Source organism: Molothrus ater, chromosome 14 (genome assembly GCF_012460135.2).
Source record: "Molothrus ater isolate BHLD 08-10-18 breed brown headed cowbird chromosome 14, BPBGC_Mater_1.1, whole genome shotgun sequence".
NCBI lineage: Eukaryota > Metazoa > Chordata > Aves > Passeriformes > Icteridae > Molothrus > Molothrus ater.
The window spans coordinates 14,464,774-14,483,571 of NC_050491.2; the positions used below are offsets into that span (position 1 = coordinate 14,464,774).

At 47.6% G+C, this 18,798-nt stretch overlaps 1 protein-coding gene across 1 annotated transcript in view; it reads left to right on the forward strand.

The window, feature by feature from the left end:
- EDA (ectodysplasin A) overlaps positions 1–18,798 on the forward strand; it is a 60,265-nt gene that overhangs the window by 35,006 nt on the left and 6,461 nt on the right. Inside the window, 1 exon segment of the mRNA XM_036402464.2 lies at positions 16,102–16,131. Within this exon segment, the coding sequence (XP_036258357.1) occupies positions 16,102–16,131 (30 nt within the window).

The window sequence follows — 18,798 nt, forward strand, 5'->3', positions numbered from 1 at the left end:
TGTTGTCCTGCACACCCAACTTTGTTTAAAATCATCAAGGAGCTTTTCACAATCCAAGAAACAGCTGGGAACATCTGCATCCCAAACTGGTGACTGCTTTAAGGGCGTTTTGAGTTGCTGTGGAGTCTCAGGTGGGGTCAAAGCTCGTGTGAAGGGAAGGCAAAGCTGTACAAAGCTTGGATTAAAGAGCACAAAGGTTCCTGATTTCTTTGTGAGGAATTTGATTTCCAGTCCTGGCTCTCCATGATTGTCATGACACAAAGACAGGAGCATGAGCTCCTGGAAGAGCTCTTGTGCTTCCATATTGCAGGAAAGAACAGATCCCCTTTTATAGGAGTGGAGAAAGCACTGGATGCCAGGGAAAGCAGAGACAGAATTGATGGAGTCGTGGTTCTGTGCCCAAGTCCTTTCTCTGTTATCATCATTGGTTTTCCAGTCCAGCTCTGTGAGTTTCCCATCTCCCCTGAAACCTTTGCAGTTTCACAGTGGAGGAGCATTTCCATTTGGCTCTGCTTCAAGAAGGAGCTTGATGAAACTCCCTGGATTCCTCTTGCTCAGAATGCTGACTGTGACAAGTCTGATGCATTTGGTGCAGACTCCCTGAGTGATTCCAGCCCAGTGTGGGCTCTCAGTTTTGGAGCTGGTGTTGCTCTGGTGCTCAGATGGCTCAGGCGGCATCCCAGTCCTTTTCCCAGTCTCCTGGAAATCTGTCCCAGTGTCTTCACCAGTTGCTTGTGTAGTAGCAAGTTCCCACTGGAGGCGAGCGGAGTTGATGGAGCGCTGCTGGCAGATGTTGGGAGGGATTAACTTCATCCCTCAGGCTGCCTCTGCCTTGCCAGATGTGCAGAGAGCTGCTGAGGAGAGATAGGGTTGGTGTCTAAGGAGGGTTTTGCCCATCACCCTTGTGCCCAGTGTTGTCCTTTCCTGACTGGCATTCCTTTCCCTGATTTCCCTGATGTTCCCTGGATGCTCAGAGTTGAGTCACTCCAGAAATGCAGAGCACTTCCACCCTTATCCAGTCCTGGGAGGGGAATGGAGCTGGGGAAGGGTCTAGAACAGCTGGGAGGGGGCTCAAGCTGGAGAAAAGGAGGCTCAGGGGGACCTTCTGGCTCTGCAGAACTCTCTGGCAGGAGGGAGCAGCTGGGGCATGTCAGGCTCCTGTCAGGGACAGGACAAGAGGGAATGGCTCCAATCTGTGGCAGGGGAGGGTCAGGCTGGACATCAGGGGGAATTTCTTCCTGAAAAGGGTGGTCAGGCATTAGAAGGGGCTGCCCAGGGAGGTTTGGAGTCCCCATCCCTGGAGGTGTCCAAAGAACACCCAGACATGGCACTCTGGGCTGGGATCAGTCACAGGTTGGACTCAGTGGTCTCAGAGAGCTTTTCCAGCCCCACTGATCCTGTGATTCTTACCTGTCTCTTTTTGGAAATTAGGGATTTTGACCCTACATGTGGTGGAGATGGGAAAAGCTGCCAGAGTGACAGGTTGTGTCCCTCTGGCTTTGGCAAGTGATTGCCCCACGTTTGGCTGTGGTGGTTTTAGAGCTGCACTTAACAAGTGGGAGCTGTCAGGGCAGGGCTTGACCTTGTAACAGCCATAAAATCGAGAAACAAACAGAGCCACGGCCTTGGGGAACTCAGGCTGTTTGTTTTAGACCTTTGTTAAGGAATCTTGCTGTCAGAGCAAGGCAATGAATCATTAAACTAATAAATAAAATCATGTCATGGTCCTGATAACACCGTTTTCTTCGTGAGTTTCGCAAAGGGAAAGTTGATCAAATCTTTGATCTCCAAAGAGCCTCCCGAAGATAAAAGTGGCTGAACTATAAATTCCCAGAAGGAAGGAGATGTGCTTTCCACTTGATGCCTCGCTAATATTTGTCTGGAATTAATTTTATGAACTTTCAAGTGCTTTTACACATGCGGGGAAAGACCAAAGTGATCTGAGCATGGAGGCTGGGGCTGGAGGGAGGCTGCTCCGACCCTTCCCAGCTCTTCCAGTCCTGCTCATCCTGCTACCAGCAACAGGCTGGCTTTGATGATTTCTAAACATCAGGGAGAGCGTGGTTCCTTTCCCAAAAGCTTTTTGTTTTTGGAGGATTTGCTTTCAAGCTTTTTGCTGTGAAAGAGGTGGTTTTGGGACAGGGCAGAGCTGGTTCTGTGCAGCCAGGGGAGGGTGATGGTCCTGGCTGTGCCCAGGGCATGGAGCCATGGGGATGGGACATGGGAGCAGCAAAGCTGCTTTGGTGCCTCTTTGTTCAAAAATCCAAGGAAATCCAAGGAAAATTGTGTGCAAAGCCATCAGTTGGAGCCTGTCACTCTCCAACAGGACTCTGGAATTTCAGGGGCTCCTCCTTGGAGGACTCTGGTTTCAGCCTTCTGACCCCCTGACATGTTTTATGGTTGGGTTTGCTTAATTTTGGGTTGTGGCCCTGCACCCACGGTGCCCTGGGGCCACTTAAAGCAGCTGAGGCCGTGTCCTGGCCAAGGTCCCTCTCCTTGTCCCTGAATCCCTTCAGCCCTGGGGCATTCCATGGGATCACTGGGGGCTGGTGCCTGTTCCAGTCCTGAATCATCATCTTAAAGCAACTGTCCAGTCCATGCCACCAGACTCAACTTTTGCACAGCTTTAAAAACTGCCACCAATTTTTCCAGCTTCTCAGGGCCCAGGATAATGCCTTTGCACTCTGTTTTTTCTGCCTCTTTTCTCCTCAGTGTTCCCATCTCCACCTGTTGCTTCTTTTCCTTTAATTCTCCAAAACCTGCCCCTCTCCAATGCCTCTTCCCTGTTTTCTCCTTTCCCCCTCCTTCCCTTTTGCCCTGGTGTATTTATGCTGCTGTGGAACTGCTGCTGCTCCCAGATGAACAAATCATTCTGGAGCTGCTAATTAGCAACAGTTGTGCTAAAAGGAACCATCAAGGATGTTAAATTAGTCCACTTTTAAATAAACTGGGTATGAAATGTTAGATCTCTATTCCCAGAGTGCCAGTAAAAATGCTGCTGGCTCTTTGCTAACAAAGCCAAAATCTGGGAGTAGCATGGTTGTAACTCCAGAGACAATTCCGTGCTCTGGAGGTTATAAATAATGACAGAGCATTTACAAAGCAGATGTCAATAGGACTCTTTAAAAAACATTGTTTTAAACAAATAAAATAGTTTCTTTTTCTCCTACTTTCATCTCTGTTCCCAGTTAGATCCCTGCCGGGCTGCTTTCCTGGTTTCTGGGCTTTTTTGCATTTTGGGTTTGGGGTTGTTGGTTTGTTGGTTTTTTTGGGTTTTTTTTTTTCTTTCCTAGATTTTTTTCATATTGAGCTTGGTGAGAAACATCAGGGATTGTTCTCCAGGCTTTGATTGGGAGCATGGCAGCTGGGAAGAGGCTGAGCAGATGGCTGGCCTTAAGCTGACAACAATTTGGTTTCTACTACTTTGGCAGTTCTTCCTGCTGAGGAAAGTCCTGGAGGAGAATTCCAGCACTGCAAATGGCTTTGGGTTGAAAGGAAAATTAAATTCTGGGGGTTTTAAAGCTCTTCCCCATCCCTCCTCCTACCTGGAGCTTTGGAAGTGATGCTGCAACTACATGGGTCCAGTTTCACCTTCTTAGGATTTGCTAGGTGGTTTTAGAAGGAAATTTCAGTGTGGTTTTAAGATGGTTTTAGAGCTGGTTTTGAATAGGTTTAGAATGGTTTTACAGTGGTTTTAGGGTGGGTTTGGATGGCTTGTGGATGGTTTAGCAGGTAGCTGATGCCAGAGCCTAGCTTTTAGAGTGATTTTAGGGTGGGTTTAGGGTAGAATTTGGATGCTTTCTGGATGGTTTAGCAAGTAGCTGATGCCAGCCTGGCTTTTAGGATGGATTTAGGATGGTTTCTGGGTGGTTTCACAGGAGCTGATGCCAATCTGGCTTTTGGGGTGAGTTTAGGATGGATTTTGGGTGTTTTTGGGATGGTTTAGCAGGAGCTGATGCCAGTCTGTGTGGGGGTGCCTGGCTTCCCCCAGGCAGCCCCCAGTCCCACAGGTGCCCTGTCCCAGCCATGCCCCTTTCCCGACCCCGCAGCACTGACGATGCAATCGGACTTTTTTCCACGTTTTTTTAAATATTCAGCTCACAATAGCAACTTTTCCTGCTGGCTTCCTCTCCTGTGGAAAGGGCAGGTTTGTCCCTCTGCCTCCAGAACAATGGGTGCCTTTGTGTTGGCCCTGTGCAATTCCCAAAGCCCCGGCATTCCCAGAAACACAGATGGATGCAGGGCGATAGAGCCTTATTGTGCTCTGAAACCATGGTGATGAGCACGCAGTAAATACTGGACATTTCCTGGATCCTGGAGCACAGGAGACTGTCCCAGAAGGAAAGGCTCACCACAAAGTGCTTGTTCTTACTGATTTCCCTCAGAATTTCTCTGTGATTTCCCCCTAAGTGGGAGAAATTGGGAATAATGTGGTGTTTTAATATTTGGGGATAAACTCATCCCTTTCCTGGGATGTTGCTGTCAGTGTTTGTTATTACTGTGATAAAATTAAGGCTGCAGCTTATTTACATATCCTTATCTCTGTGTTATTCCCAGGCTTATGATAACAGGGATTTGTTCTGGTCCTGTCCCTAAAAACCCAGAGTGATGTCTAGGTGCTGGTTCCAGCTCTGTTCCAGCCCTGGCACAGGTTTGTGCAGGGAAGCTGTGGATGCTCCTGGAAGTGTCCAGGGCCAGGGTGGACAGAGCTTGGAACAACCTGAGATAGTGGAAGTTGTCCCTGCCCATGGCAGGGGGGTGGAATGGGAAGAGCTTTAAGGTGCCTTCCAACCAAAACCAGTTTATGATTCTGTGATTGTGCTGAAGCCCAGAATTCCTCCCTGAGCTCTGCTATGTTGCTGTCCCAGTTGGATGTTAAATAAGAAAAGCTGGGAGAGGCCCAAGCCCAGTTGTGTGATACCCAGGGTGAGGAATTACCCTGGTTCACAGGGATCACAGTGGAATAATGGTTGGTGTGTCCTGACCCATCCACAACCTCCCTTTGCCCCCTGGCTTCTTCAGCAGCCCTTCCAGTTGGGATCTGGATTGTTCCAGCAGGAACTCTGCTTCATTATTTGGAAGTTTACAAAGCTGTGATGACATGCTGCTGATCTGGTCCATCCGTGGAGCTGCTCTGGGGGTGTTTGTCCTTCCCTGGTTGGGATGAGGCCATGGGGTGGCCACTGGGAGATCTGGATTTGCTGAGGATGAGAAGGAATTCTCTGGTCATTGTCACCTCGGTGGCACGTTCAGACACTTGCCCTGACTGCACTTGTGGGTGGGTTCTGAGCTCCCAGGGGCTGTGCTCAAGCTTGACCAGAGCTCAGCTCCTTTTCCAGCTGCACTTTGAGCAGCCAGGGCCGTTATTGGAAGTGGCTGGTGGTTCCGTCTGAATTCCACTCCTGAGAGCCGGGGGCTTTTCGGAACGCCCCGGGTCACACACTGAGCTTCAGGAATCTCACAGAGTTCCTTGTGTTACAAAACAGGGCCAGCACTAATGAGAGGAGAACAGATGTTTCAGAGGGGCAGGAATGTGGCTGCAGCTGAGCCGTGAGTGCAGCTGAGCTGCACCGAGCGCTGGAAATGCCGGACTCCTCTGGAAGCTGCTGCTCCCTTCTCGCAGCATGAGAGGCTCCATTGTCTCCCTGCTGGCAGATTTGCAGCTCAGCTTTGATTTCAGTGGATAAACCCTCAGCCAGGGAGGTTCTGCAGGCTCAGCACGTGCTCCAGGCCCGTCTGGTTGCTCCACGTGGAGGAATTGCTGTGGAATTGGATCAGATCCACCTGAGCCCCCCGTCAGGTCCTGCCCTTGCCACCACAACGATCCTCCTCCTGCAGATTTTGGGATGAATAAGCTTGTTTTTCTGTCAGGGGATCTCATAATCCATACAAATATCTCCAAAGGGTGTCAGAGGATAGTGCCAGGCTCCAGGACAAGGGGCAATGCCCATAAGCTACAACACAAGGAGTCCCACCTCAACACGAGGAACTTCTTTCCATGGAGGGAGCACAGCCCTGTAACAGCTTCCCAGGGAGGGTGTGGAGTCTCCCTCTCTGGAGACATCCCAAACCCACATGGACATGTTCCTGTGTCACCTGCTCCAAAGGGTGACCCTGCCTGGGACTGGATGATCTCCAGAGGTTCCTTCCAACTGTTCTGGGATTCTGTGAACAGCCAAACTTGGAGCTGCTGCTCTGGTGGTGGCAGTTGTGATTGTCCTCCCTGTGCCCTCTCTGGGCACTCACTGGAACCCTCTTGGCTGTCACAGAGCGGCTGCACCAGCCCAGAGCTGCAGAGCTCCAGTGAGGAATTCCTTGGGGAAGAAGCTGTGAATGAGGCTGGGGTTGAATGTTTTCATGAGGGCTTTGTTGGCCGTGATGTATGGAGACATTGTTGGAGTCATATCTGATCCCACTAATTCCAGCAGGATTTGGGGAAGTGCCTTAATTGCTTTCAATGGATAAATGCAAGGGTTGGCTGAGCCAGGCAGCATTCCCTGTGTCCCAGCTGCTGCAGGGACTTCACTTGAGCTTCCCAAAGTGGCAGAGTCTCTCCTGGGTTTCCTTTTCTCCCATTTTTTTCCCTTCTTTTTCCCTCTTATCAAATTTGTCCAATCCTCACAAGAGTGATGGAGTCTCTCTTGGGTTTCTTTCTTTTTCCCCCTTCTTCCCCTTTTTTTCCCCTCCTTTTCCCCTGTTTTTGGATTCATCCAGCTGTAAGTACGTGTGGATGCATACGAGCAGATCCTTGGATATAGATCCTGCGTTTTTCCGTGTAATTAATCCATCAGTTCTCAGGCAGCTGCTCAATGCCATGGAGGTTTTCCATCCAATTAGGCAGGATTATGGATGGGAGGAGGAAAAACACATCAAGTTCTGCAGGGATGAGACTGTTAGAGAAGTTTCCTCCCACCTGCCCTCGATTCCTTATGGATAACCACAGGAAGAGCTCATTTCAACATCCAGCAAACAATTCGGGAGAGCCTCTCGTACTCCCACTTCAAACCTTGCTGCTGCCCCACTTGGGAATCATTTCTGCTGGAATTCATGACATATGTTCGTTGTTTATCTTAGTGGGATGTGACTGAAAATGTCAGAGTGTTTTGTGTTAGGCAACAACCAAATAAAACAAACAAAATAAAAACACAGCTGTAACACTACGCTTCAAATTGTTGGATTTAAATATGTGGGATTGATAAAGGAAGCAAGAGGGGTGCAGTGGTGGATAGAAAATCAGCCTGGTGACTCCAGCCAGCAGCCAAAAAAAAGCCTTGGGATCCTCAAATTAGGACTGGGAATGTTCTTTGTCAGCTCTGCACTTGGAATCCAACCGAAATGCCTGAAGGGAAGCAAAAGGCACATCACATCCTCCTTCCAGAGCCAGCCAGAGGGTGGAAAATGAAATATGATGGCCACAGGTTCTGGTGTGAACCCCAGGAACTTGGCTGGGACTGGTGATGAGGGAGCAGAGCTGAGGAGGGCGGAGATTTCTGTTTGATTGGCTTTTTGTGTGTCTGAGAAGGCAGTGCAAGAGGATTTTGCCAGCAACAGTGGCTCTGGAGTTAATTGGGAGCAGGATTTTGTCTTTGCTCGTGACCACATTTGTTCTGTGGTGTTCTTGCACCTACTCAGAGGCTGGAGCTGTTTTTTTAGAGCCTTCTGGTACCAGCAGCCTGTCCTGGTGCCTTGCCATTGATCCTACAGTGGATCTGGAGGGGATGGAACAGGTAAATCACCTTGGTTGTTCCTTGTGTCCTGTAAAGCCTTAGAAATTCCCATTGCAGTGAGCAGGGACACATCTGCCTTGCTGAAGGAAGTGAGGAGGGATTTTCAGCAGAGCTCTGGCTCTTGGAGAGCAGAGTTGAGGTTGTAGGGTGGAGAGAACCCCAGGAGGTGACTGGATCCAGCCTCTCCTAAATGGGACCAGCGCTGTGACAGAGGTGACAACAGCAGAGGTGACAGACCTCTAAAGGACAGGTGCTGTTCCATCTTGGTTCTCCTACAATCCTGCACCTGTATTTTTCCTGATGCCAAGAAGCCCTTAGGAAGGAGGTACACAGGGCTGGTGGGGCGCTACCTGCTCCAGCACCTCCCTTCAGACAGCACCTGGTGCTCTTTGAGTCCCATCATCCTTCTGAAGGTGGAAAAACCTGTGGAATGCGTGAGCACAACTAGTTCATCCTGCTCCTTTTGTCCTTTCCTTTTGACCTTTACCTGCAGCAAAAATCAGGTTGATGAGTGGTTGTCCCTAAGGTCTGTCTCTTGTTCACACTTTGGTTCTGATCATCTGCAGTAATCAGATTTTTTTTCCTTGAATATGATTAAACTACATCAAAACCTACTGCCACTATTGGCATTATCTGTAAATGTGAGTTTAACTGTCCTTAGGAGCTTCACCAAATGATTCCCCAAGGAGTCCTGGGTTTTGTCAAGCCAAGCAAAAATCTCTGAGTACTGGCAGGAGAAAAAAAAAACCAAAAACTTTCTCAACAGCAAAAAAAACCCCTGTTCCTGATGAGATCTTACGTGGTCTGAAGCTGTTTGAGAAGAGAGATTGTGGCTCTCTGGCATCTCGTGTCTCTCCAGGGATTCCAGGGATGAGCTGTGACTTCCCTGCATTTGTTTTCAGCCCGATGAGCTTGAGCTGGGGGCTGGTGTTTGGGATCAGAGGAATGGGGAGGGAGCAGGCTACTGATCCATGGAGCTCCTGGAGCAGCATCTGCTCATCTGGATGACACATGGATGGAGGTTTGTCCTTTGGTGGAATGTGAGGAGAGGAGCAGGGAGGCAGCAAAGGCCACTCTCATCCCTAAGCCACCACATGAGAGATGATTCCCAGCCCTTGGTGCTGGGGCAGGAGCTCCTCTCACACCCTGTGGCCAAGCAGCCCCAGGAGTGACCTCAGTGCAGGACACTTCCCCTGGAGGCACATGGAAAGTCCATCAAAGAGATGAGGAATTGCCTCAAAAATTGCATGGAGCCAAGGGAGTGCCTCAGAAGAGTCCAAAATGAGCTGCAAACTGTCCTTGATCTCCCAGGCTGGTGTAGACTGGCTTTGGGCTGGGGCAGTCCTGCACAGGGCTGGGGGGTCACGAGTGTCACTGTCCCCAAGCCATTTCTGGGGACACAGCAGCCTCTCACTCCACAGTGGGACAGGGCAACACAAAGCAAAGGCTCCTGAAATTCAGGGCTTGTGTTGTGCAGGTGGAGCAGGCTGGGGTGGCCCTCAGATGACTCTGGGAATGGCATGGGACCGAGATCCTACTGGATGAAGGACAGGGAGGGAGCTCTGATGTGTGGGGTGCTGTTGTGGAGCATCTCAATTTAAGGTGTAACCAGGCAAGGACCATTAAGGCTGGCTGTGTTCACACGTGAATTTTAAGGAGTTTTAAAACAAGGTTGAAACAAAAGCAGGGAGAGAAGGAAAAGTGATGGCTGAGGAAAGCTGGAATGCCCTGGGCTGTGCCCTGTGGACTCACACATCCCACAGTGCTGTTTCATCCTTCCCCTACTTTGTGTCATGAATTCCCTCCCCATTCCCTTACAAAACATATTCTCTGTACTCAGATTTGTTGAAGTTAGTTCTAGTTCACACCCTGGCTTAGGTTCCTCAAAGTGTGGGCAGCACTTTTCCTCCACTCTCAGCAGAGGATCCCCCTTCGTCATCAAAAAGCCACCCTGGGAAGATGTGCCAGAATTCATAGCACAGGATGTGATTTACTTCTGGGATGTTTTCCTAGATTTATCATTTATCATATTCTCTAAATATTCTGCAGCAATAATCCCAAAGCTGCTCTTCAGCAGAATCATTGCTTTCTCTGGAGTTGGTAAAGAAGCACTTTCTTTTTCAGGGAAAAGGGAAAATTTTCCTCTTGTTTCAGTGTTTGTATCACTGACTGATAGTTCAGTAGGGTCCAAGAAGCTTTCATCTGGATAGACCAAATTTCCTGAAAATGTTGAAAACATATTGGTTCCAAACCTCCCCCGAAACCACATGTTCTAGATTAGGCATGTGTTGGGAGCTTTCCCCAATCCACTGGAATCTGGCATTAATAACCCCACACTTAAAAATATTTGAAAAGCTTTACATTTCTTCTGCCCATGAGAATGAAATGAATGTCACTGCACCAGTGCTGGAAAGGCAAGTGCTGAGTTCTGGAGGTTTTTTGTTCATTGGGAAAACTGACATCCCAGATGGCAGGAGGTTCATCATCACCTGGAATCTCAAGGAACACCCAAGCTGCTCTTCCCACCTTTGGTATTGGTAAAGTAGGGATGGAGGGGTTGGTTGATGGGTAGGACTTCACCTAGAGTCCTTGAGGTTGGAAAAGCCCTCCAGGATCATCCAGTCCAAGCTGTGACTGATCCCCACCTTGTCACCAGCCCAGGGCACTGAGTGCCACATCCAGGCCTTCCTTGGACACCTCCAGGGATGGGGACTCCACACTTCCAGTGTTTGAAAGGATGTACAAGGAGGCCAGAGGGGGACTCATCATCAGGCATGGTCGTGACAGGACAGTGAGAAATGGGTGCAAACTGAAGGAGGGGTAATTTTTGGACATGTGGAAGGAATTCTTCCGTGTGGTTGGTGAGGGGCTGGAATTGATTTCAGTGGAGCTGGGGCTGCCCTATCCTGAGAAGTGTCCAAGGCCAGGTGAGACAGGGCTTGGAGCAACCTGGGCTAATGGGAGGTGTCCCTGCCCATGGCAGGGGTGGGACTGGATGAGCATTAAGGCCCCTTCCAGCCCAAACCATTCCATGATTCTCTGACTTAATGATTTAATGTTTATTTTATGGAAGAGTGAGAAGTGATGTGGTGTTTCTGGATTGCACCAACATCTCATTAATCAACATGATTTTGTCTCTAATCTGTAACTTGGGACGAGGATAATTCCTCAGTACCTCCATCCTCTCCTCTCCCAGGTGGAGGGGACATGGAAACACAGAGGTGCCTCAGTTGCATCACCTGGTCTTGCATGTCCCCACACTTAGGGAAGAAGATTGAGGATGTTCCATAGTAACTCAGTGCCAGGAAACAGGAGAAGGATCAATTATTACAAATGAATGCTGAAAACAGGTTGGCACAGTCTCCAAAGGATGGATGGATGGATGGATGGATGGATGGATGGATGGATGGATGGATGGATGGATGGATGGATGGATGGATGGATGGATGGATGGATGCCTACCCAAAACTGGTGGCTGCTGCCATGTACCTTTCCCAAACTGGATAAACACCTTAAAGACATCACTTGGTGTTGTGTTCTGAATCACATTCTGCTGCTAAAACATGGTTGTGGCATTCCATGGCTTTTTTCTGCTGTTGGCAACTGGGAATTCCAGCACATTCAGCACCTCTTTAGGTGTATCCTTTGTTTGGCTGATTCCTATAATGGTCAACCTTTTATAGGTTTGATATAAAATCAGCATAATTACAAAGATCTGTTCCCATCCATAAAACCAGTTGGAACTGTTTGGCAGGAATTTAAACTATTTCTTGTTAATCCACACACACAGCTAATAAGGGAATGCAGGGGTTTTTTAATATCCTATTTATATCAGCAGATGTCCTAAAGAAGTTTGGGATATTTCTGTATTTAGAGTAAATCATAGCAGTGTGTAGCGTGCAGAAAGAGAGATTGGAGGGGGAGCAAAGTCAACTCTATTAATCTTGCTGAGAGCAAACATGTCACATGTAATATCCTTGAGTTGCATCACCATCTGGGATTTTTCTGAAGGCCTTGGAATTGATCCAGCAGATGGTATGGCTGTAGGAGCAGGAGCTGGAACCTGCTCCCTGAAGCCTGGGGAGATGTCTTCTGCTGCTGGCTGGGCCACAGCTGGGGGTTTGCACACCAAAAACTCATCTCTTGCAAGGGTTTCCCTCAGCTTCAAGTGAGGTGTTTGCATCTGAACCCAAAGTGCTTCTGCTAGAAGGGGCTTGGAACTGTTTGGAGTGGCTTGGAACGGTTTGGAGCCTTCCACGTGTGGTGGCTCTGTTTCGGTTGAGGTCTTTTGTCATCATACAGAGACATCTTTCCTGCTGTGCCTATCCCTCTAGGTTTACCCTTCCTGCAGGCTTGACATTCCCTCCTTTTCTGATGTCCTCCCATTACATTTTCCCAGCAGTGGTGAAAAATCAGCTTTTGGAGGGGTCTAGCTCTGGAGTGCTACTCACAGCCAGGGTGTCCAGTGTGCAGCATTCCTGATCCCATCTTTCCTGGGGGAATCCTTCCTTTGATGAGGAATTCAGCTGGTCTGAGTTACTGCAGCAGAGTCAGGAGCTTTTCCTACAGGATATCCAGGGAAAGGGAATATCTGTGGTAGGAGCAGATCAGGTAGCTGCAATGTTTCCAGCAGCAGCCTTAGTAGTGATGGCTTTGGTGGTTAGGCAAAAATATTACCAAAAGTAACATTCCAAATGGACTGGCAGGCTTTAGAGAGGCTTTCCAGCCATGACCTTTGACACAGGAGGGCTCACTATGAACCAGAAGATCCCCTCCAGACCTGTGCTTCTCCTTGGAAGCCTTCTCATTCCCAACTCCATGGTCTTGGGGAGCAGTTTGGATGTGCCAGGACTGTTCTTGAAGCCCTCCAGGTCTTCTCCTTCTTTTCCCAGTGGTGCTCTCACCCCTTTCCCAGTGCTGGTGGCCATCAAGGTGAGCTCACTTGCCCACTTCTTTCTCCTTCCAGGAGCCTTTCTGTGAAATTCCTCTCATTTCAATTCATCTTTCTGTATCCGATGATCCAGATTGACTTCACTGTTCCCAGAATTTCCTCAACCTCAACCCTTCACTAAGTGGCAGCAGGATTTCCCTATGTTTTCCAGAGTTATTCCCATTTTAGGATTATGTTTCTGCCTTGCCTGGCTGAGCAGCAGCAGCTGAGCACATGCAGGTGTCCTCCAGCATCCACCAGAACACTTTATTATTTCCCATATATATATATATATATATATATATATATATATATATATATATATATATATATATATATATATATATATATATATATATATATTTTATAGGACTGTATATTTTGTATGACTGAATCTCATTCCATGCTTATTATCCTTCAAAGCCATCCAGCCTGTCCTGCTTTCCCAGTCCATTTCTGTATAAACAGCTCTGGCCAACTTCCCTCCCCGTAAACAAGGGGCTGAACAGAGCTGACAACTCCTTCAAGGAGGGTTCAGAGTTTAAACATATATTTAATTCCAGTTGAAAGATGGGAAAAGCAGAAGGGGATGGACTCTCCAAGGTCTGCGCCTGGTTTGACCTCAAAGGAGAACAGGCAGCATGTGGAAAGGGAGAGGTGGGATTAGTGGGAAGAAGGACAGAGGTCAGGAAGAATAACTGTGCTTGGGTGGCTGTCACAGTCACTCCTGGCAGCTGGGACCACCTGGATCTCTGGGACATTCCTGATGGGTATGGGAAGGGAGCAGAAAGGTGCACTCAGAAAGGTGCACATTATAAAGAGGGGAAAAGAGGTGCCAGGGAACAGCTGAGAGGTTGGGTTGCTCTCAGATCCCATTGGGACTGGAATAAATCCTCAACTGCAGCATGGCAAAGTCCCTGAAATCAGGTGTGGGAGCTGTTGATCAGTCAGAAGGTCTTCAAGTCAATCAAGTTTCCTTCTCCATGAAGGTGGCAGGTCTGTAGACTCTGGAGCAGCAGAAGATATCCTGTAATTTGTTTTTTTATACTCCTGGACAGTGAAGGAACCGAGTGGGTACACCTGTGATCCACGTCTTGGATCTGATGAAAAAAACAGGGTTTTCTCTTAGCCATCCTTGGAATCAAGGCCTGAATGAAGCCACAGTAAATAAATGGTTTGCATAACTTGTAGGTATTTAACCATCAGTTGTGAGGTAACCAGTGGGTCAGATATATCATGGAATCCCAGACTGGTTTGGGTGGGAAGGACCTTAACACTCACCTCATTGCCCTGCCATTGACAGGGACACCTTCCCCTATCACAGGTTGCTCCAAGGCCCTTCCAGCCTAGCCATGGACACTTCCAGGGGATGGGGTATCCATTATATTATAATGATATTATCTGTGTGTTCAACCACTGCATTTACCAAGCTTAAATATTTTGAAAAGTATTTTAAAATATTATAACAAGTTTAATGTTTAAATATTGGGTTGTGGCCCCTGAAAACCCTGGCAGAAAGGATTTTTTAATTACCATTTTTCTCCTCTGCACATCAAGGCAAGTTTTCAAGCCTTGTGCCTTAACACCTCAGCACCCGGGAGGAATATTGATCTGAAATTTTGGTGTCCCTCAGCTTAGACTCAGTAATTTATTACCATTTTAGCCTAAATGGAGCAGTAGCTCATGAACTTCCCGTTTTGAGCAGAACCAAGGGAAATTCTGCTGTATCAGAAGCTTCAGCTCCGCGCTCCAATTAAACGATCCCCCCCTGCTCTCGGGAGGCGAACAGATGCAAACCCCAGAGAGACTCAGAAGCTCCCAAGCTTAATAATCCTGGGTTTTTTTCCCCCCTCGTGTCAGGAATACTTTTGTGTCTGTCGAAAGCTCCACTTGCAGATCCATAACATCTCTCTCTGTCGTGCCTGGAACAGATGCGTGTGTTGTAATATAGACTGCGAACATTGACATCCCATGTGGTTCTCATTCCTCCCAGTCATCTTTGAAGCTAATTGGATCCAGCCAGCCCAAATGTGTCTGGCTGGCCACAGCTATTTGTACTTTCACTCTGGTTCTGGTGCTAATGGTGGGATCTATGGAACATGAAATAAACTCTCGTGACTCCGAGGGCTGCCGAGGCACAGCCGCTCGCGTCTCGCTGGGCTGGGATGGGCTGGGATCTTTAAATGGGATTTTTTTTTTCCACTCTTCTAATGTTGTTCAGTGGCTGGTGGCTACAGTGAGGACTGGTGGGGCTCAGAAGTGCAGAATCAGGAGCCTGGTTGTCCAGCCTAAAAAGTTTTGCAATTTGGTGTGGCTTCCTAGTGGTATACTGGGATGGCATTGTTAGGAATCCATGTGTTGTCCAACCTGTGAATATTATAAAAAAATAGTATAAAAATATTATTTAAAATAGTGAATTAGCAGAAATTATCATTTAGATGGAAGGATCTTAAAACTCATTCATCCCCATGGGTAGGGACATCTTCCACTATTGCAGGTTGCTCCAAGCCCTGTCCAGCCTGGCCTTGGACACTTCAAAGTTTGGGACAGCCACAGCTTCTCTGAGCAACCAGTGCCAGACCCTCACAGGGAGGAATTTCTCCCTTAAATTATATAAATTATATTGTCTCCCATTTCTAGATATTGTCTTTTACAGGTAATGCCTTTTATAGATAATACCATCATTTTCCCATGACCCAACAGCACAGTGTGGGAAAATCAATATTCCTGTTGGAAAGGCATCAGTAAGGTTGATGGGTAATTTCTCTGGTCCTTTTCCTGTCTTTCTTCTACCTACCTATGGGGAAATGGCTTTTCTGTTGGAATTTACCTTTCCCCACCCCCTCAGACTCAAAGCAACCTCATTTCTTTCAATTGGTTATAATTTTATCTCAGCTAAAGGTGATTTCAGTCATTGCTGTGCTAAACCCCAGGTTTTAGAGGGATTTCCCTGATGAATAGCAAGGGAGTATTGGGGGATTTTTGCAGTTAATTCCCATACATGATGAATTCTTAGGGAAGCAGTGGAACATGTTTCACACTTCAGCCTCAGCTCACAAAGTCCTGTCATTTCTCAGCTTCACTGTAAATATTTCTCTCTGTGCTCAGGAGGTTTGGGTTCCCATTGTTTCAAACAGCCAGTTCAGAATAATTCTTTGCTTTTGTGGTTTTTTAGTGTTTTATTCTTATTTTTAAACAACTTGGCTCACAAGGAGTCAGCAGGGGGTTGGACCAGATGATCTTTAAAGGTCCCTTCAAACCCCAACCACTCTGTGATGCTCTGAAATTTGGATTACTGCTCTCAGCTGAGACCATTCTTGTGCTGCTGCATGGGCCACAAATACATCCATTGTCCACTTGGAAAATAAAATGGCAATGAGGATTTTCTCTGATGAAATTATCACTGAATTTCACTAATTTTCCTTCTTTTTTCCCCTTTGTTAGGTCCAAGTTCAGTGAAAAACAAGAAAAAGGGTAAGTTTGAGTTTTAACTGAATTTTCCTTTCTGTGCTTTGTGAATTCTCTTTGGCAACACGAAGGAGAAACCAATGGCAGCTTCCCTCTCCAGGAAAGGCTGGAATGCACCCACAAGCACCCCTTAAAACTTCCTTAAACACTGAAAGAAGTTAATTACATTGTACAGAAGTAATCCTGTAGATTCTCCAATTGAAGAGTTGAGTTGAGTCAGTACCAAATACCAGGAACCGTTGCTGTTTTCCAGCCTTGGCTTTCATCCCAGTCCTGCCAACTTGCAGCTTGGATTCTCCTTCAGACCCACTAAACTCAGCATGAATGCATTTTGCATTCTGCTTTTCCTTGTTTTAACCTCCAAATTATCTTTTTATGAGCCCCTTCTGAGTGTTGCTCAGCCCTCAAGGTTTTGTGGATTTCGTGATGTTCCTCAGGCAGTTTGCAGTGGATTGTTGGGATTTGGGTTACTCAGGCAGCCCTGTTTGGAGGGGTTCCTGATGCCATCCTTGTTTCTGTAGGACTGCTGGGAACACTTAGGGTCCCACACTTAGGGTCCTACATGTAGGACACACATTTATCCAGGAGTTTGAGCAAGTCCAAGGATCCAAGCATTCGTGTTTTCCATGTCTGTACACTGCAGTAGCACATCAAATGGCTTTAATCTTTGGATGCAAACTCCAGAGCCACAGCTGAGGGGTGGGAACAGGCCACACTTAGCAACTTCATTTGTATTTACTCCGAGAAGCAGCGTAAAATTTTATGTTGGAGAAGTTTGTCCTAACAAAGCTCAGCCAGCGTTCAACCAGCCCCACAAATAACAAATGATGGCTGCGGCCTCCGGAGCAGTTCCAGAGGGGCAGGGGGATCTCATGGAGCTAGATTGCATACAGCTGTATAAAGTAGCTTAATTTTATGGTATTGTCACGTTTAATTCTTTTTAGAGTTCCAGTTCATTGTTTGATGAGTGAGGATTATGGAGAACTCCCTGCTTCTGCCTGCTCTGAGTTTCGGAGCCCGTGGGTACAGACATGGGAGACTTGGCAGGCTTGGATTTGGGTGCTGGGGCCGTCCTTGGAGACCTGATAAGGGAGCTATCAGATAATAAACAGAATATCTTATGTCTTGTGAGGTTTGTTAATGCAGAGGAGTGGTTGAAATGCCTTGAAGGAGGGAAAGGCACAGAAATGTGTGGCTGGGATGAGCGATTGTGTCACTGCTCAAGCAGCAGCTCCCTGAGTAGCAGAGCAGATTTCGGAGGCAGATGAGTTAAACCAGCTGTGATGTGCATCCCTCTTGGGAAGGGAAGCCTGGAGTGACAGCAGCAGCATTCCCAACTCCCTGTCTGCAATCCCTCCTTGGGATGGCCTGGATTGGAGGGATGTCAGTGAGAGGAGTTTGGTGTTGGGAAAACTGACGTGGTTCAAGGTGATCATTTCAAAGCAGGGCATCATCCTGAGAGAAGTACTGGATTAGAGGAGGTCTGGATTGTGGCCAGCTCAGGTAGGAAGTCACGGATGCTGATTTGGAGAGAAATACTGCTGTGGAGATTTGTTCCCTGAAGCGTTTTCCCACTTTTTGTAGGATACCAGTGTGGCTTTACTCACCCCTGCTTACTTTAACTTCATTTTCTGCACATTTAAATTATGCCCACAGTTGTCCCACCCTGATGTCCTTGTGCTCTTGCTCCTGGATGGTGGCCATCCAGAGATCCCCAGTCCTGTGCTAAAACAGATGGATTTTTCCTCACACTTCTGTCTATTACAAGGATGGATATTAGTAGAGAAACAAGTACATAAATGTACTCAGAAACTATTCCAACAACTATAATTTCATATCCCAACTGCTGCTGTCATCTAAATATGAGTTTAATTCTGTCCTACTGGGGACCTTGTGGCAGCAATTGAAGAGATTTTGCTCTGTTTATGTTCCTTGGCAGAAAAGCTGCTCCAAATTGTCATTTTAAAAACTGCATCAAATGAACATCAATTTGTCAGGAAAAATCAGGAGAGCAGGGACCAGGCTTTCCCTGCAGAGTTTGTTTCATCCCATTCTCTGTATGTAGGAGTCATTCCTGGTGTGGTTATGTCATTTCTCTTCCTTGGGATGTGTGAGGTGTTTGAGGATCATGGTAGGGAAGATTTTTACCACTAGCCTGGTAAAATACTGTGGCTGTCCCATCTCTGGAAGTGTCCAAGGCCAGCTTGGACAGGGCTTGGAGCAGCCTGGGCTAGTGGAAGGTGGCCCTGCCCATGGCAGGGCTGGGACTGGGTGGACTTTAAGGTCCTTTCCAACCCAAACCAGTCTGAGATCTGTGATTGTAACAGTTCCCCCATATTTCCATCCCTTGGATAGGGTTAGTCCTTCCCAAGGCCCTCCCTCCATCCAAAGCCCAAAATATTGAATTATTTTGAGGCACAAGCAGCATAGGGGCTCCTCCAGCAACACTGGGGAAGAGCTGGAGCTCAGCTCTGAACTGCCCTCTGGAGGAGACCAAGCCATGGGGATCATCTCCCAGTCCCAATCCCATGCAACAGGTAGGAAAGATTATCCCTGTTTTCCATCAAAACCCAGCAAACTGAGTAACTGCAGAGTGGTTTGTGTGGACCCAGCCATGGCTGGGTGCATTGGAATGTGCTGTGGGAGCATCCTGACTGTATCCAGAGATCATCC